This window comes from Egretta garzetta, unplaced genomic scaffold (genome assembly GCF_000687185.1).
Source record: "Egretta garzetta isolate BGI_Z169 unplaced genomic scaffold, ASM68718v1 scaffold311, whole genome shotgun sequence".
Taxonomy (NCBI): Eukaryota; Metazoa; Chordata; class Aves; order Pelecaniformes; family Ardeidae; genus Egretta; species Egretta garzetta.
Genome location: NW_009258678.1, coordinates 594,468 through 615,084, shown reverse-complemented (window position 1 = coordinate 615,084; position 20,617 = coordinate 594,468). Strand labels below are relative to the sequence as shown.

The 20,617-nt window shown below is 35.7% G+C and overlaps 1 protein-coding gene across 1 annotated transcript in view; it reads left to right on the top strand.

Moving 5' to 3' along the window:
• The window catches only part of CUNH14orf39 (chromosome unknown C14orf39 homolog), a 37,237-nt gene that overhangs the window by 3,925 nt on the left and 12,695 nt on the right, over window positions 1-20,617 (top strand). Inside the window, exons 2-10 of the mRNA XM_009648915.2 lie at window positions 3,199-3,255; window positions 3,563-3,619; window positions 6,715-6,841; window positions 12,226-12,315; window positions 16,822-17,009; window positions 17,494-17,536; window positions 17,946-18,066; window positions 19,257-19,320; window positions 19,360-19,390. Of these exons, the coding sequence (XP_009647210.2) occupies window positions 3,199-3,255; window positions 3,563-3,619; window positions 6,715-6,841; window positions 12,226-12,315; window positions 16,822-17,009; window positions 17,494-17,536; window positions 17,946-18,066; window positions 19,257-19,320; window positions 19,360-19,390 (778 nt within the window). The remainder of the gene's footprint in view (window positions 1-3,198; window positions 3,256-3,562; window positions 3,620-6,714; window positions 6,842-12,225; window positions 12,316-16,821; window positions 17,010-17,493; window positions 17,537-17,945; window positions 18,067-19,256; window positions 19,321-19,359; window positions 19,391-20,617) is intronic.

Below are 20,617 nucleotides of genomic sequence, written 5' to 3'. Positions count from 1 at the left end.
TGCAGAGCCTGCACGTCCTGGTGGCATTCCAAGTGTTGGTGGCCCCCCAAATTGAGAAGAGGCCACCTGGCCGCCCCGGCCCTGCCACCCCTCTCCCTAGGGGGCGACCCTCTCCCCTTCTCTTGCACCGCCATTTTGTGGCGCTCCTCTGCAGCCCCTGAGGTACCCCACAGGATGGTGTTTTTCCCCCTACCATTTTGACAAAAATCCGTTTAATTTTTAAATTCCAGGCGTTTAGGGAATAATTCGCAGCATTATCCTTTTGTTTGGTATGTGCCCGCTTAAGTAAAATGTGGCAATCCAGAAGACGTTTGACTTTCTGAGGACTTGAGAGAGACGTTGGTAGCTCGTAATGAAGGCACGGTACATAATGCATGGTGGCAATGCGCTTTAAAACATAAGTGTTAGAAACAGGGATTTCATAATTACAATTATGTTAACTCAGATGTAATGACTAGAATGTCACCTGTCAGGAAAAGGCTTCGATGTTGTTAGAAACGGTGTTAGAAACAGCAGCGGGTTTTGAAAAAGGTGGCACATCTTCACCTTGAATGTATGGTTCAAGTTTCCTCACAGGGTTCCTGAAAAGGTGTAGAAGAGGGGCAGAGGAAGATAAACAGTACGATGAGAAGCATGGGGTTTTTTTTAACAGAGATAAAAAGTTAGTCTAGAAATGTGAACTCTACTAAATTTCTAGAAGAATCAAATAACCAGTCACTTAGTAAAGTCTTAAACAGTAATGAATAGCACAGGAGAAATACAGCTTGCTCTCAAAAGAGGCCTGCCTGCTGGAATTAAAAATATTTATATAAAGCCAACAGAAATTAATACTGTTGCACAGCTGACAATGGGTAGAACTGAGTGTTTGATGTTAAGGAAGAAATTTACCTCATAGATTCTGGGCATTTTTCACCTTTAATGAAGAACCTAGAAATGGCCGTTGTCAGACAGGATATGAAGCTACTGCTGTAACTGCTATGAGAAGTGACATTAGTATTAGTGTTGTGGTAATGGCTAGAGACTCCATCAGGCAGTTTGTGGTTTCTGCACTCAATACAACCTTGTAATACATTAAACTTTATTGCCACAATTAAATTCCATATAATTACATTAATGCGGTACAAAAATGCAAGATGCATAATAATATTTTTCTTCTGGCAGCGTTCTGAATAGCACCATTAGAAATAATATATGCAGTTTGAAGCTGTTTTACCCATTATATAGTATTATATAGTTGTCTTTAACAGAAATAACACCCCCATATGAGAATGTCCTCTGAATTTGTCATCCAGAGTTGGCTACTTTTCGTTCGATGCTACTTTTCTCCAGTAGGACCAAAAATCAGTCTTTACTGCAGTCATATCCTGGAAGTCATCAATTGTCCAAAATTTAGATGTCTTTTTTTTCAGGCTGGCATTAGCCACTATTTTTAAAATCTACAAACATCCTACAGATTACCAGTGCAATTGAGTCTCTCAGTCCTTTCTGTTAGTGACACATGTATCCTCTTAATTCGCAACACAGAATAGCATTTGTCATTTGCAGTTATTTTGCTTCATTTTAACAGTATGCAGAATAGCAGGTATTTTACATATGCACGTTTTCAGAAGCACCGTCATTTTCTGTAACTTTACCCTTTACATAAATTGTATTGTAAAATTACAGAAAAAAAATTAATGCCACTTTCATTCTGCTTCTCTCTTCTACAAAACCATTCCAAAGATGAAATTAATCATAACTGTCTCAGTGACTAGATGGCAGAACAACACGTATCTTAATAATACGCAGCTCTACAGTCTGCTCTATTGGTGAACTTTGTGTTGTATTTATAAACCAATTAATAGAAATTCTTTGCTATTTAAAGTAATGTTTGTGTTTTTTATTTTGTATTTGTCTGTGTACCTTCTGTGTACACCCCAATGTTTTGCAGTTTTTATGGGAACCATCGGGGAAACAACTAACAAACATTGTTAAACTGTTTCTAGAGAACAGATTTTTAATATATGCTTCACACTAATTTTTACAACTGAAGGAATTACTTAGGATTTTCTTTCACATTGTGTAAGAGCAAAAATATTTTGCATTGACCTGTGGCCTGAAGTAGTGTTTCTTACTGTTTTTCTTAGTATTTTCAGAAAATGTTTTGTTTGCTGTCTTAAGTGTTTCCAGGCACCAGGAACTAGGGTTCCGAGCTTTTAAATACATTCGGTAAAACTATTATCTCTTTCTCAGAGTTTTTATCACAGCCTATACTAATCCAGTCACTTGGATTAGGTGTTCTGATCCTCACTTAACTACTAGGCAAATTCATTTCTGTCAAACATCCAGCATTTTAAATGCTCCCCCCACCCCCTCCCATTTCCACAGTCTTGGTGCTACAGTATGTAACCTTAATGCCACTTTAGTTCTGCAGTTGTTTTCTATTCCACTTTATCCCGGATTAGGATCTCATCACCAATTTGTTGTGGCTTTACTTTTTACACAGTACTAAGGGTATCGGGATGCCATTGTGGGACAGTTACATATCAGATAACTTTGCTTAATGTTAAGTGTATCCAAGCTAACTAGCTGTATTCAGTATGTTCTGATAAAATGGTGATTGCATCCTTTTTAGAAGACTGCATGGCTCCCAAACTGTTTAAAACCCCATAACTGAATTTCTGCACGTAGCACCCCTATGCAAACAGAAGAATGGATCTGTAATAATCTGCTTTCCATTGTATGTGAGTTCTGTCTTTAATCACACTTATGCATATACTTTCTGATTTAAATGTACTTTGCAATTACTATGGGAGGAGTGTACAAAATGGATAAGTAGCTTTTCCATTACCGGCGTTGCAGTCGATAGGCTTAGTAAACCAGCTGGAGTAGAGGCTACACATTTTGTACACAAGCATCTTTTCTTGCACTCTTCATGCCTTCTGAGAACATTAAGCCTCTCAAAGATAGAACTGCTCCAAGAAAAAAGCTTTACCTAAGTGATACGCCTCCTTTTTTCCTAACTGTGATTTAGACTTTCAATGAGTCCGTTACCACTATCAGTGAGAAATTTGCTTCCACTGAAGTGGTTTAGATATTAATTCAAATGCAGTTAAAACTTTTTTTCCCCCCTTTTATCTTAATATGCATGGTATTGTCTTTCAATTTTGACTTGTTTATTGTATCAATAAAGCTTTTGACTGTGTAAATCTTTTCTAGTTTACACAATGAGTGACAGACTCTTGAACAACTTAGACAAACTTCTGCTTGAATTTGGTAGGTCATATATTTTATTTAATAATTACTGATGTAGTACATATAGTGACATCTGCTTTAAACAGTTATATTAACTTCAAATTAATTTATAATATTAAGGTTTTGATGTTTGGCTACATAATGTTTTGTTAGCTGTGAGGTTATGGAGAGGGGTGTTAACAGCTATTTAATAGTAAAATTGCTGGTTAGATATTTAGTTAAAATCTTTGTTAATCAATGTTTGTGCAATTAATGCTGTACAACACACACTTGCTTCACAGCTCAACTCACACATATATATATGAAAAAGTGTTTGTTTTCTTCTTAGTGTTCCAGCTAGAACAAACTTCTCATGCTAAGGAACATGTGAATCAACAGATAAATTGTGAGTAGTGATAAATTATCATTTTATTAGACATTGAACACACTGCTTTTGTTTGATTAGTCCTGGTACATGTTCCGTGTCTCGGGGGCGGAAGCCAGCCTAATAATGAAAGCTGTCCCGTGTCCTGCTCTCACCCTACCTCATCCTTTGCCATCAATACTTGCTCATTCTCCCTAGCAGACTTTGCTTTTGCTTGCGACTTTCAGCTAATGCTGTTCAGCTGTCTCATGGACAGCCAGTTTCATGCTGCGCCATTTCCTGCTCTTACTCTGTAGCTCCTCACAGTCACTGGCAGTTCTTTGATTCAGCTGTGCTTGCTCAATACATCTGCCACTTGCCTCCCTTTCTTTCTTCATGTTTTTTGTTCTTTCCAGATTTGGACCTCTGCCTCACTGCTTCTTCTCTCTTTCTGTTTTCTTATAATAATGAAAGTTCTCTCAGTTGCAACTACCTACTCAAGTCTGGCTCTTCTTTTCTGCAATCAAGCAGCTGGTAATTTTATTTGAAATTCTAAATAGTAAACCCAATGAGAAAGTCTTGCTCCATTTCAAATTCTTTTTCCCCAGAACTAGCAGACAGCATAATATTATGGTCATAGGTGTGGACTGATTTTTTTTTAACATGCTACTATGTGGTATCACTCACTCACAAGAATGGTTGTGATAGAAAAACTATTATTTAGACAATCTGATGACATCTGTGCTCATCACTGGTACTTCATAGGTAGAAATTGAAGCTCATAACCTTCAGGAAAAAGAACAAGAGAGAGTTCTTGTCTGACTGGTGTTCCTTTTGATTGCAACATTTCTAATAATCTTGACTGATATGTCAAGTACTTATTCATTAAGAAGATTATCACTATTAAATTGAAGCGTCTTAAACACCAAAACATCTGTAACACTAAACCTGGTGCACCTAGAATTCTGTTTTAACTCTTCAGTCACGTAATTGAACTTTAGAGTTGAGGGTTTTCTTAACATTTATGCAAGCTTATTGTAAATGAGCATGCTTTTTGGGAAAATCCAAAGGCTGTATAGTGACATGGCATAGCTGTTTGTATGTTCAATTCAGAGATGTCTAAATATGTGTGAACTGACAACCAACGCTCAGACTTTTAAAAGTTTGGGTTAAATCCTTCAAAAACTTACCCAGAAATAGTTCCACTGATTTTGTCTCTCTGTGAGTATTACTTGGCAGAGGAACAGCTCGAGCATTCAGCCTTGGACCTTTAGTGTGAGATTCATCAGGCTTTTTGGCTGGAGTCCCTTTATAACCAGCGGAGGGAAGTAGGTACTTTTAGGGTGTGATTTGTCTCATCCTGAAGAAAGAGTTTAAAGGAGGTTAGCTAAACTTTAAAAATAGTCTATTGTCTCTGTGGAGTGTGGCTGGAGCCATGGGCGTCTAGTTCTGAAGTAGAGGCTTGCACTGTAAAGTTGGGTGAGATGGATCTCATCCACAAGGTCCTTGTGAAAGCAAAGGCTGACTAGAACAACTCACACGTCACAGAAGTGCTCGTCTGTAGAAAATACTAAATGAAATGTTAAATATATATGGCTTTGCATATGTAAAAGGTATTTCGTTAATACAGTTATATCTTGGTAAATTTCAAAATGTCATCTGCAGCATACTTCCAAATATACCTGTTTTTTTTACAGAAATGAAGTGTATGTCAGTTGTCTAACAGTTATGGTTCATGCTAAGTAAAGGCAAGTTACTGACTTAAGATTCTGAAAATATTAAGATATTGAAGGTATTCAGGATAACTCAAGATATTAAAATACATTGAGAATCACTGACTGATGTTTCTCTCTGAGAATAGTTTATTTCAGGTATAAACGCAGCTGGCGTTGAAAGTGAATATATAGCAAGTACTGCAAAAACCAGGCCCAAACTTCAGGATGACCTGAAGTTCTAGACCAGTAATTCAAACGACTCAAGACACATCTTGCATAACGAAGATGGCCTTCCCAGTGAAGTAGATGAGAAGGGCAGGATCTCTGTGACTAGCTTCTGTTTAGGGCCACCAACTTTGGTATACAGCACATCAGGGCAACAGTGATGGCAAGGGATGACTTGGCAGTAATAAATCTGAAACCTTGTATGAAAAAATAAGAAATAAACAGCACAGAAAAAAAATGTGCACCTAGTTGTGCTCATTCCATTGCAACGTGAGCATGCATGATAGCGCTCACAGCTTTTGCTTGTGAAAGAGAACACTGATCACATTCAACGGTACGGATTCTCTACTGACCACCCATTCAGAAAATGTTGTCAGCTATTTGCTGTTAGAAAAGGCAGAATTAAGAACCTGCCTTAAGAATCTCCACAAATATAGTGCTTCATGATTTGTTGTTATAATGCATGTTTTTTGTAATTAACCACTACTATATTAATTTATCATACATTACACATTCCCACCTTGAGTAAACTCCCTTTTTACTTTAATTTCTGTTTCTGCTTCTAGTAATCATTTGCTTATATGCCGTTAGTGATGTTTTTATTTTTCCCTTCTTGTGGTCAGCTTCCCTTCTTGTGATCAACTTTCTCATTCAAAACATTTGTGTTTCTGGACTTTTGTAAAAGAAAACAAATGTTTGAAAGAGACCTTTATCTCGAGCAACTTTCGTACCCCAATCAGTCTCCCCAGTTGCAAGCATTACCGAGGGCAGGGTGGCTTACGTTCTGCTTTCCTTGTATACTACTTCTGGTATCTGCCGATGCTGTGGACTGCAAAAAAAAAAAAAAAAAAAGAAGGGTCAGCTCTAACTGTTAAGAGTGCTTTGCTTTCTGCCACTAATAGTTACTTCAGTTTTATACTGACCGGGGTGCACCACAGCACAAATAATTTTTTTCTTCTGAAGTCAGTCTCAGAATATTAGATGATAATTAAGGTACTTGCCACACAGCTGAAACTCCCTAAGTTTTTGACTCACTTTGTTGTTACTTTGTGTAATTGCAGGCTGTCCACTCACCTGGCACTACCGAGATTAAGTATTTTGGTAGAAATTTTGAATCATTCTGAATGTAGACTTTTTATTTCATGGCTATGTTGAAAACACATATGCTTACTTTTTTATTTTTATTTTTAATTTCAGTGTATACTGTACAAATCGCGGAAAACCAGAATGAAATTGCTAGATTGCAGGAAAATATAAATAATGCCAATGATGCAATTGCTGATTTGCACAAGCAAAATGAGAGTAGCAAGGAGAGCTGTAATGTGTAAGTATAATATAGCTGGGACTTTGAGTTATAGATGGCATTAAGAAAGTCAGTGAGGAGGTAGTATAAAAATATGTATGTGTGTGTTCAGACAGGAGTGATGTTAAAGAAAATGTTAGTATTCTCCTATTTTTTTTAAGCTGCAAATAATCAGGTACAAAAATTGCAGTATTATTCATCCTTCGGAAAAGTAAATTATTGAAAAACAGACTGCATTTAAGTTTGTTTTATTTTTTTATTAGAATCAACAGTTTTCAGAGATCACAGGTACTGTCTTTGCAGCATGCTAAAGTATTCAAGTAGTAAGGTAATAGAAGCATCTTTTCTATATATATATGCATACCTATATATATGCATCTGAGTTCTGTCAAATTTTAACATTATTAAGAATGCTGTTCAATTTTTTGTTTTTTAACTAAGAAAAGTTAGTAACTGTCAGTGACAATAAGGCATCATTATGATGTTCTTTGTTTAATTCTGAATTGGGCTTCCTGAAATTGAAGCATCTTTCTATTCTTTGTTCACAACATGTTTCACAGTACTTTTTGTTCTATACATATTCTCTCCTAAAATGTCTCATAACTGCCTCTTCATATAGACATGTGTGTACTTCTCCTAGCAGATTTTGGTATATTTTTTACTGCAGACTGCAAAATTGTTCTTCTAGGCACAGTTTTGATGAATGGAATGGGCTGCAGTTCAGTTTTATTCATAGAAATTTTTCTATCAGATTATTAGTGCAAGTTTTAAATGCAGATCACTTTTGAGTCTTAGTAATTAGAAGTTTCTCAAGGAAGAATTTGGACAAGGAATGTCCAAATGACATTCTGACATGGAATGTCTCATTTTAAAAATGAAAATTGCAGGTGTTTGCAAGGGTAGCTAAGAAGGTGAATCTGTATTTGGCAATACAGAGAGTTTGGCCCAGATGATAAAATCCTGTCTTTTCATTGCAGCGTTCATCTCTCCACAGTCTGTCTAGTTCCTTGGCACTTAACGTGATGATTTGTTAGCAAAGTCTATCCATTTTGTTTTCTTGCAATTCTATACCTAAAGAAAAGTACTTGAATAAAAATGTCTGTAACATATATTTGAAAATTTTTTTTCACGTTGTGAACGGAGAATGTGGGTGTTTCTAAGAATAAAAAGAGAAGTAAAGATAGCATCAGGGTCCTTTCTAGGTATATTCTGAACTATCTGAAAACAGAAGAAAGAGTGGAATCATTAGTGAATGAAGTGGGTATAGTGGTTAGCTGTTTGAATCACTTGCCGTACCATACTGATTTGTAGCTTTATCATAAAAGAGTTAGGAAAAGATTTGACCTTGACAAGAAAATTCCAGTTTTCTTTAACATTAAATTCTTGCCTCCAGTGCAGTATAAAATGAACACTTTTGTGAGTTTCTGAAACCATTCACACTACTTCCTTAGATATCTTTTGAAGTTGCAAATCTGTTTGCAAATCAGAAACTGTTAAGTGATGCAAATAAAGAAATAAAAAATTAAGGGTAGAACTAAGGATCTGATCTAAATTTTAATCATTGAATTCAATGGGCTTTGGCTCAGGTCCTACAAAGAATAATTAATGGCATTAGTGTAAAGAGACTGAAAATGAGAAGTGACTCATTAATGAATACATGTATTCATAGAAGGACAATGCTTGCAGAAGAGTAGAGACTTTGTGTCTTAAATTATTGAAAATGTCATTTAACGACATACTGAAAACTGCGATAAACAAGCCCTAGCTATAAATTCAGACAATTGGAGCACTTATGTAGTAGAATCATCTTAAACTTCTGAAGTTTATTCTAGTTGATACTCCATATATACTCGACATGACTCTAATGTTGATTTTGTAAATTCAAATATTGTTTTGGAGTCACTATCACCCCCATAGCTGACTAATTGCCAGGAATGCTCAATAGAGCTCTCAAAGGAACAACTTTTTGTCTGGATTACTAGACATTGTAAGTATATTGAAGCATGTTTGAAGACTGGCACAAAATATGGTATTCTTATATTCAACAAGTTTACAGAAAATATGAGATATGAGATGGGTGTATTGAGATACTACTGTGTTTTCTAAAGAAATCCACGTTGGTCTATATAACAGAGAACTGAAGGCACAACACAACCAAAATGAAATACATATTTTTAGACAAGTGATGACATTTTTTTAATATTTAGTTTCTTGAATGAGTCAAACTAGAAATGTTGATCCCAGAACAATAAGAAGTGGTGAAATTGGAACTTATTCCAATGTTATTGTTTTGCTTCTGTTTTCTAAATTTGGGTTCAAGGATGGTGAAATTTAATGGAAATAATAAAAGAAAGGCTAGATGAACTCAGAATGTTGCTAATTTGGAAAATAAATTGTTGTCTTGTCCCACTAGCTAAACTACAGGATATTTTTATTGCTTTCTGATTCGTGTGGATAAATATTTTTTGTACCCTAGTTGATTAAAGGAAGGACAAATAAATGTGATAGCTACCAAGAACCTTTGTGAAACAGCGATGCATTTAACAAATGAGTAGATGAGCTACTTGAATCCTGTATACCCAGTTCTGTTACAAACAGCATTCTTGTACTATGTGGTTTTTGCATGTTTGCAGTATAGATGTGAACGGAAAATGTAATGCACAACATGGTTTGTAATTAATAAAAGCTCTATGGCTTTTTCATTGCTTACTTTTTTTTTCCTCCGGTGAAAGGAATGGAGTTTTCTGAGTAGAAGATCACAGTGCTTGTGTGCCAGTACATTTTTATAGAAGTACTGTTGGTTTCTACTGTTTTAAAAATCTGATCCTTTAAAAATTCAGCTTTCTGGTGAATTTGCAGTAGATATGGTGAAGTAGCATTTTGTGATTATATTTTTAATCACCAGTGGTGTCAAAGAACTTGTGCCAGTAGTGCTAAATTTCCTGAATGGATGCTGCAATTTCTCATTCAGCTTTTTTATTGAAAAATTTTACTGCTGTTACAAATGTTGATTACATGTTGTGTTGTCTCACCACCTGGAGTACATTATTTTTTGTTCAAGGTTATTTGACTTCACTTCAGCAAATTAATTGTCAGGTCTTTGTTCTTTATTTATTCCCTTGATGGAAATTGCATTAAGTTAGTTATTACTGAAGTTTCTATTTTATTCCACCTTTGGAGTGATTGTCCAAATGCACATTCTTTGTATGATTTCATGCTACAAACCATCCAGTTTTGCACCATAGAACATACCCACATCCAAAAAATGCCCTTTACTATTCTACTCATGAATATGCAAAATGATCCATACATCCTCAGTTGCTCTCACCTGTCCAGCAAAGAATTATTTGATTTGTTCAGTTGCAGCCTTTGTTCTGTGTTGCCATTTCTGCCCTCCTCCTTATTGGTGTAACTCTTTAAATCTGCTGTTCCAGATACACTTAGTCTTTTCAGTCTTTATGGATTTTTCCTTCCTCTATTTCTTCAATACTTAGCTTTGGTAGAATCTATGTATGTGTTCCTAAAGTTGGGGTTTGTGTGTATATCTCCTAGGACAGATAGTTCCACTCAGACAAACATAATTGTGGGTGTTTGTGTTGCCTTAGGGTAGCTTGTACTCTGGACAAAAGCTGAATTCATAGATCACTTCAAGGCCTGACTAGAGAGATGGCATGTTGATTTTTTCTATAGAGGGTTCCCTTGGAGGGAGAATGTGATTTTTTTTCATCAGAAATAGGATCTCTGTCCTGCTCTAGCCTAGTCTGTTCCAATGATTCAGCCGTCATCTGAATCTCAGCTCCCAGCATCTCAGGAGTTGCCTGTTGACAACCTGTCATTGCAGAGATTATTCTATCTGAAGGCATGGAGTGTTTCTCAGTAGCACACATACCTGTTTAGCTCAGTAGACTGAAGTAATTTTTCTGTTCTTTCCCTCACCTCACAACACTTTGGTATGTGCTAAGTCTTACCAAGGTATTGCTTGCTGCTTGGAGGCTCCATGCATCAGAGGTTTCTGAATTTGTTTCTCCCCATCTCTAACTGAACAAGATCTTGGCCATTTGTTCAGTTACTGCTTGCTCTGAAAATGTCTTCTCTGATAGCTGGGAGGGTAGGACACATCCAGGCCTGGGTGGCTCATGCTCCTCACAACATTTTTTTTCAGGCAGGATGCTTTCTTGTTAAAGGCCCATTATACGCCTCTCCTAAAGATCACATCTGAATTTTACTTGAACCAGAAAATTTATCTGCCTGTTTTTCTAGAGTTCTCACATCCAAGGAAGAGGCATCTCTAATATCGGGATGTTGAGAAAGTGCTATGAGTTCACTAGTTGTAAGTCCTTCATCTATTCCCTGAAGTTGCTGTGCTCTCAGTACAACCTACTGTGAGTAAATCTCTTTGGTGGGCTGCAGCATAGCTCTTACATTATAGGAGGCTCCTGAAATGATAAGAACAACAACAAAAAAAAATGGATTAACTGTGTTTCAGGGCCATAGGGGAGCCACATGAGAGGAGATCCAGGCTGCACATTACAGAATCGGTTACCCATCAGTTTGCTCTAGAAGAATCTGGTTACGAGCTGGGTCCAAGCCACTCAGGACCTCTTGGCTGGAGACAAGTTTCTGGAATGGGTGCATTTAACAATGTAGACATACTATATACAAAATACAGGTGGATGGTGACTTAGAGGTGGGAAAGAATGTTACTTGACAGCAACTGAAGTTCAGTTCTCCTCTGCCATTAATTTACTGTTATCTATTAGTTGGCGTGTTTTCCTGTAGGGGCAGAATTTGAGTTTGTATCTAGTCAGTAAGAGGTGGTGTGTGGACCTGTGACTCCAGACAGCTGGGTCAGTGCTGTCAGTGCCTGGGTTGTTGTACTGAAAGACAGCATCTCTTTCTGGCTGTTTTGCGAGCAGGACTTGCTTAGCAAATGCAGGAAATTCTGAGTTTGTGATTGTTGCTTGCATTTATGTATGAGAGGTGCTGGTGATATTGATGAGAACGAAGCTGTGTGCATCTCCAACAGGAAGATCGTACACATCTAAGGGATTTACTGATGCAGCTGTTCTGAGCACCTCGTATGAGGATTTAGATGCCTAACTGCTTAGCAACAGGGTCCACAAATTTGTGAAGTTTATTTATTCCTTAAAAAGTGCTTTATAATACTTGTTAATCCTCTCTCTATATATATTCTTGAATTTGCAGCTTTAAAATGTTAAGAAAATAAATGTATGCGTGTAAAAGCTTTCTGTACTAAACCCGTTTATGTTTGACTTTCAAAACATTAAGTAAATTATTTGTTCTAGCAAGCTAGCTAAAGTAACTTGATGTCTTCATTTCTGAATGGCTTTTTATTAGGAAAGACCACTTACATGCTTTCTTTTTTTTTTTTACTTTCTCCACAGCTGGAAGCCCACCTATGTAATTCTTAGCAAGCATGAAGAATATTTGAAAAATGAACTTGAAGCTTTACAAGAAGCTACAGAAAATGAGAGGTATCTATGATCATGTGAGATGAGGTTTCTAGCAGTAGTGCTTACTAACCTGTCTAAACTGATCAGCAAAGACAGTGCAGTCTGTGTCAAAAAGTTTTAAACTTTTCAGGATAATATAAATGACTGAGTAATTAAAAGAATTTTTGGTTTACATTATTATGAGATCACATGTTATTTTGTAGTTAACAACGGAATAGGATAAAACACGGCTTCTTCAAATTAAATTGCTTACCAAATGCCTATTACAATTTTTCAGAACATTGTTCAATTTCAAGAAAAGCCCAAAAAACACAGGCAACAAATGTTTCAGCTTTGGCAGAAATACGAAATATCAGAGCATATTTACAAGAGCATTCATAGGTTTTACCTGTGAATGATTTTCTTCCATCATTATGACATGTCTTCATGTAGACTGTGATTTCAGTAGCTTCAGATATTCAGGTTTGGGAAGACTTTTCTGAAAATACACAGATTTTATGTTTTTTTCAGAAGCATCATTTAATTGAACCTAAGCCTTTAAATTCACATATGGACTAAGTAAGATAACAAGTAGAAGCATTCAGATTATTTTATGCTTATTTAAATTTGTGAATATGAATTGCATATGATTATTAGACTATACAAATCAAGTTTTTGCATACTGCTGTCTATTCTTCAAAATAACCACAAAGCATGCAAATTCAGTATTAGATCCTGAAAAAGAGGGTGAATGGCTCCAGAAAGACTGGTCTAAAGCCATTTGTGGGTAAGATTCTAGTCAGTATTAATTGCAAATTCAACTCTGTTCAGTAGGTGGCATTTCAGTTGTGTCATCTTCAGTAATTAGATTCTGCATTTTAAAGAAATGATTAGTTGTGGAATGTAGCTTCCTACATTCAGTGGAATAAAGGATAGTCCCTGAAGATTTTCACTGAAATGTTCAAAATGCAGTGTGCCAAGTTAACCCCAAGTTAAGATTCTATTTAACACTCAGGTAAAGCTAATCTTCATTTTAGAGAGATTGCTCGCCTTTACTGATCTGCTTGTGAAGGCGAAGAGGCTGGTTGGCCCTATGATGAAAAAATCATGGCAGACCCATGCAGATATCTAAATACCAGTTCAGGGGTGTTACTTTAGGTAACTTAAAATGTTGGCTTTGATTCCTTTGTAAATGTTCTTTTTGCCAGTTGTCCAAGACAGCAGAAATAGCATGCCTGATAGCTTTTAATTAACTCAGTTAGTAGCTTATCTGTCTTCTTCCTGTTCAGAGCTCTATATTTGGTGAAAAATAAGGCTAAATTGGCTTTCTATGAGTATATGATTAAGCCATTTTGGCTTTCACTAATTTGAGCTGACAAGCCAAAGAAGCATTACTTTTAAATTGCTTCTTTAGATAACTAGTTTCAGTTCTAACATGAAAGTGTTTGATCTGTTTTCCTGAGCTTAATTATAAGACATCATGACTATAAATCATAACATAAATTTAATTCATATATTTTGCAAAAGTGATCTTCTCAAATATAGTTCCTCAGTACTGAAGCATTTGCTCATATATTCAAATCACCAAGATGTGCATTCAACAAATTCTACATATTTAAATTAGGAAGAAAAATAAATACATTTAGAGCTTCATGCGCTGAATGTGCTTTTTAGCCTGGCATTAGGGGGCACTGAGGACAAACTGCTTTAGATGGGAAGATGTTTTAAAAAGATGGGCAGAGCAGTTTGCATTTAATTAGGCACTTATTATGGAGGTTTTAAAAACATTCAACATTTTTTCATTATTATTGGTTTCAAGAACATATAAGAACACTTATATGAACTGGAAGTTCATCCTGAAAATAAGTGATATGAAGAAGGAAAGAGGAATAAATAGCTATCCACATAATGTTCAGGGGTTTTGTGGGTGCTGCCCTTTTCCCATTGTTATTAGATTAAAACTTTTGCTAACGACAGTAATGTGAACAGTGCTGAATTCTGAATAGCCTATGTTTAACTGCGTGAACTGGAGGATGTAAATTACTTAGGAAAAATATTAAAAATAGTGACAATTTCTCAAGACCACTATACTATACTGTACTATACTATACATGGCCAAGCCAGAATATTAATCTGTGGAAAATACATTTGGGGAAAAGAATATAAAGTTTGAGGATTATTTTCAGAAACCTGAGATGCACCTGCTACAACAAATTGTTTTACTTATTTATATTTTTAAAATTTATTTGTAATGCATTTTTAATTGTATGTCAGCAAATGTCTTTGTTGCTCAGTTATTATTTGTAGCATCTGTTAAATTAAATAGAACTGAATATTTTCCATCTTTCATGCCTGGGAAATTTTGTACAGTATACACAAATATTCAGTAAGTCAAGAAGCTTAGATTCCTGAGATGACCTGTGTAGAAAAGCAAATAGATTAATGTAATTTTCTACATGGAGTTTGGGAAGTGTCAATTCCTTGGTTGCACAGTGTTGATCTACAACTTCTTGCCCCTAAACAGGTGTCTTGAACATCAGTCTATTTAACAGGAACTAGTCCCTGGAGTGCGATGACTTCTGTTTTCCTTTTGTAAGAGCAGAAGCTTCTACTACTGAATTTGGACACAAATTTTTCTCTCTTCCATTGCCTGGGCTAGCCAGTGGACAGCCAGCAGTGTCTGCCTTTCAGTCATGCTGCATTTTAATGATTAATAGCAGTTTGAGATAAAATGTGTTCTTTAAAGAGGAATACTGAATGCTTCACAAGCAGTGAGAGCTATTCTTTAATGTAGGCTTTATTCATGGTGTGGGTAAACAGGTGGGTCTCTGGCTTTAGCTGCTGTTATGCACCATAATTTGTTTAATAAAGGAATTTATGGTTAATCTACAGGTGTACTAATAACTTAATATTTTTAAATTTGCCCCTCTCTATTGTTCACATAACCTTTTCCTGGAGGATAACATTTTCTTCACCTTCTGTGATTTTGTATTGGCGTGTTCTAATATCAAGCAACTTTGTATAATATTTCTTTCTCAGTTAAATGACTTGTCTGCATTAATGATGCGTGCTGGATGTCTGTAGCTGTGATATCTCTTTATAAACATGTGCCATCTGCATAAATGCTCACTGTCAAACCCTTATTATGTATTTTACATATGCCTAAATTTATTGTCTTTTCAGGAATAAGGGGCATAGAATATCAATGCTCAAAAAAATGACGTCTTTTAATTTCTTTTTAAGCTGTTATTAATATTTGCTTTCAAATGCAGGGAGAAATATAGTTACTGGGCACTGGTTATTATTCATAATTAAAAAAACTATTAATAGTTAACTCTTGTCTATGAGGGACATGCAGACTTCCTGCAGGTCTATACTTAGATTGCCTGTGTGTGACATTAAGAACAAGACCTAGTTCCTTGACTGCATTTTTAATTATTCAGCTTTCCCAAAAGATACTACTTTTCTACTGGAAATTAGCTGTAATAAAAGTTATGCCTAGTAGCATTATTGGTATAATAAAAGACTCACCCCAATGAGATAATTTAATATTTGATCTGCCATTAGCAATCTATCCTGTGAATTCCTTGCCTGAATGAGAAAACCTGAAAAAAAATTTCTTCCAATGTAGTCACTGTGATTGATTTAACACAAGAGGATGGCTCTTCTGTGCAGCATCACTTTTCTTTCTCTCTCTTCTTTCCAAACATAATATTGATCAGTTTTCAGCTTTATGTGATGAGTTACATCCTACTACTTGTTACGGTATTTGTTTGTTTTTATGGCACAATTTTTTTCAAAAGTCAACGTAAACTTTTTAAATGTCATGAACATTAATTGTTGCTACCTACTTTAATAACTTGCAGCTATGTACTCACATGACGTCAATGAAATTATATTAGTGTAACATTAATTTAGAGGGCAGTCCTACAAGAAGCTGAGCATTCCAGCTCTTTGCCAATTAAACATTTAAGTGTTTGCTTAACCTTCAGTCTGAATAGTCCTATTGTTTTAGTGTGACTAACGTGTGTCTTTAAGGCTTCCCTGAGTCAGACACAGATTACTCATCTCCTTGGAGGCAGCTCTTAGGCCAGTGATGCATCAGGCTGCTCTAAATATGGGATGCTAAGCCAAATTCTCTTTTACTGTAAGTTTGATACAGCTCCACTGAAACCAGTGGAACTGAGCCAATATAAACGAAGAGAGATTTTGGCCTGCTGTGAGTTTCATCATAATTACACAGGGAAAAAAACATTTGTCATCTGTCAGGCTGCCTTTGAATATAGTATGGTCTACATTCCTTTCAGAACAATGAGGTTTGACTGTTTTTTACATCACGAGTGTATTCTTTGTTACATACAGCATAGTCTTCCTTGAAAATAGCTGAAAGATAAAAAATAGAGCCAAAGAGTGGTATACTAAATATAATCTGCCTTTTTTTCCAGGACAGCAGCAAGTCTAATTGAGCTGATGCTGTAAATTAATAGGTTTTTTCCTTATAAACAATGACTTCATGTGAAATAAATGAAATTGCTTGTATTTTTATAGGAAAATGTATCAGGATTACATAACCCAATATAAAGAGATTTTGAAGCAACACCGTGAAAAATATGCACAAACTGCTCTTGCACAGGAGTATTACAAAAAAAAGAAAGAGCTTGAAGAAATCCGAAACAGAGTTTTGAAACAGTCTGAAAAATATAAATTGAAAGAAGATGCTTGCTTGGATATTCTGGGTACTACTATTATCTACTTTTACAATAGAGCCTATTGGTAGTGCACTGCATGTTGAAAGTGCTATACAGAAATCCCGTAATTAATTTTCCACGTTTTCTCTTAAGCTAATAAGAAGTCTTCTTTTTGTTACACCATTTTTAGGAAAAAAATCCCTAGAAAACCAAGACTTTGAACAAGAATTTAGAATATACATACTAATATTCATTCCTCCAATCCATGAATGTAATGGGGAGAGGTTTGCCGTTGGGCTTCTTGGGGTAAAAAACTCCTAAAATTACTTCAGGACTAGCCTCTCAAAATTTAAATTTATTTTTCATATATTTTTTGGTGCTGTTTTTAATGGCATTACTCTTTGTTATACTGCTATTTCTGTTATATATACTAAGTAAAGATAAGTACTCCTGATCTATTAATTGATTTTGTATTTGTAAAGAAAATTAGATTTGTGAATTAATGATCTGAAATGAAATTTTATTTCTGCAGAGCCAGTTCCTTTTAAATCCCTAAATGATTGGGCTTTACAGATGTATCCTTGATTTGTATTGTTTATGCAGTTCACAGTGAGGAAAGTTTATATTTCATAACTTTTTATTAAAAAGTATGGTAATTGTTTATGTATTTATGTTTAGAGTGGCAGTATTAGCGTTTGTCTGTGAGAAAATTGAAGGTCAAGTAATGCTCTTCAGTTTAAATTTATGGGAGCATTCTAAGGAAAGAAAAGAGAATTTCACTTAATGACATATCTGTCAAAATGTTTCATTAAGGAGGAGAAGCTTAACTGAAGTTATATTTGAAGACTTGTCTAGAAAATGTAGATTTGTCAGAGCTTTTTGCACCTCCAGTATTTGTGCTTCTGGCAAAGAGGGGTCAGGGATCTGATAGTATCCTTTGATTGAAAAAAGTAACGTTGCAATCTATATTCCATAACATGAAAGTGCTTCTTCGAGGAAAAAAACACAAGAAATGTTAAAGCTTGCTGCAGCTGCTACACAAGAATCCATTGAACTACAAAAAGAAGCAGAGGAATTAGAAATGAAAATTAATTATTTAAAAAAGGTAATTGTATTTTAAGTTTATTTTATATAAATACATTTTATATATGTATTTATATATGCCACCATTATGTTTTCTGAAACATAAAAAAAGTAGTGTATTTTCAAGCACACGGACCAGCAGGATGATTCCAGTATTAGTAATTATGTTTCTATTACATCACATATGTTTTCTTACAGAAGAGGGGTCCATGAATGTAAAGGCTCTTAAAACTTGTTTTCTATTGACCTCAATTTCCGTCACGGCACCATGTCACGCTGACTTCTGTGCTAGCTCAAGAAGGCCAGAGAACACAGTTAAAAATATAGCATGGCCATTCCTTAGTGAGCCCAGGGCTTGAGTATCCAGCCTTCACAGGTCCCACAGGTTTTTAAGGTTTTATTAATATGAGTGTGTTTAACTAAATACGCTTTACAATAAGAATCATGTAAATTCCTTTTTTTATTATTTTCTTTTTTTTCAAATAAACATACGGGTAAATAATACTCAGGGGTAAAACTGGCTGATTTTAGACAGGAGACCAGTACAGTTCCACTGACTGGAAGAAACTCTGATTCCAAAGGGATGGTCTTCCAAAAAAAGGACTTTGTAAGGACAGCATTTTGACCCAGTCTGCTAGGAGGTAAAAGGTCTCTCCTAAGCCTGAAAAGCCCAGTAGGCCAATCTTGTAAAGAGTTTGGAAAGTTTTTACTGTATTGCATCTGGACACTTCTACTACTCTTGACCAGATAATTTACTGCTGTTTCAACCATGTCCACTTCAGACAGCCTTACGCTGATAGAAGCATATTGTGCACAGGTGGTGTTTTCTATTTATATTTTCTGATACTGTTTGACACTGGTAGTAACAGACTAAAATTTCTAACTTGGTGCATGCTGTATAAACACAGCAAGAAGGGATGTGGTGAATTTATTTATAACTATGAGGGAGAACATGTAAGGAGCTCCTTGTTCTGCACAGATATGTAGAGTCTGTGCTCAAAAACTTCTGTGTTTATTCCAGTTGTTACAGTTGGTCCAAGAAAGAATAGTGCTTGTCTTTAACCTTGTTCTGCTTATTTCTTCAGACTGTCTTGACTACAAAAACTCTACTGCTGTGCACTGACTCATCAGGTTTAGAAAACATTTGCAGCACGTAGCTATAGTTTTTCAAGTTTTTTTGATTTTTATCTTATTTGTTCTTTATCTTTTAAGACATTTGAAGAGACTACGGAAGATCAAAATAATTCTGAAATGATTGAAGGAAAAAATCAGAAAGGTCTAGAGAAGCCAATAATTTCAGAAAAAAATCAGAAAGGTCTAGAGAAGCCAAAGGAATTTAAAGAAAGGTACACTTAGAAGTGATTTCTTTCCCTTGGTTTCATTCAGAGTACTATCTCAGCATTTACACAAAGATTGCCACGAAACACAAATTGTTGCTGAATAATGACGGGTAAGATTCTCTACCCCCAATCATGTGATTTAATTACATATTTTAAAAAAGTTTATATTTCTTGGGGTTAAGATGGTGGCAAATTTTGATTCTTGAAAGCTAAATGTATCTGGAAACATACTGTTAAAAAGTATTTCGTAGAAGCCTTTGCGTCTCCTTTGCTACTGCTGCTAGATCTATGTGAGTAGTTTTAAAAGTTTTGAATACAACTACAGTGATTGTGCAGTCAGAGATAAAATACATTAACTCTACTAAACGCGTATTTGGGGAAACAGAATCAGGGTTCCACATGTCATTTGTCTTCATCTCTGAACCACTTAAGAAATTTAACTCTTAATTGAGTTCTTAAAACCAAGCATGAGTGAAAGTTTCATAGACAGGATCAATGGCTTAGTAAATTAGTCAGCGGTCATTTACAACTGGGACTCACTTTAATTTGAGCTCAACTACAGTGGCTGAAAATCACCATCAGGACTACTGTGCACTTATCTGGAGTCCTTGTGAATGATACAACATCACCCTCAGAGATGATGCTTTTAGGCAGAAATCTGTTTTAAACTGAAAATATGTCCAAAAGACTTTGTCCAAACGATTTTACATTATGGTGTGCTTGCAAAAGAAGCTTTTTAGGGCTTTAAAGGATTTAGTGGACTATATCTATAGAAATGTATAATTTTAATCATCCTTAAGATCCTTTCCACAGCGGCATTTTTGGTCTTTAATATCTTCTTACAGACCTATGAAATATTCAGTTTAATTTTTTTTGTGGTTTAAACCCTTACACCCATTCTGCCTTCTTGGATAAGCTTTTTGTAATTGGCAAGACCTCAGAAACATAGGGAAGCAAGAAATCCACTTAATTTTAAGACCGGGGGAAAAAAAAAAGATGGGAAGCATTCCCTTTGAATTTTCGAAGAAATCCATGTATGTTCAATCTGCAGAAAGCAAAATGCCAATTAAAGACCTACTATAAACGGCAGAGATGTGTGCTCTGCACACGGAGGTGTAAGCAGCACTCAGGGTCCTCGTGGCAGGGGATTCATAGGGTGCATGGCTAGACTTGCCAGTTGTATATTTACCTCCATGTCATGGAGTCTTCAGGTGCTTGTACCTTCACGTGAAA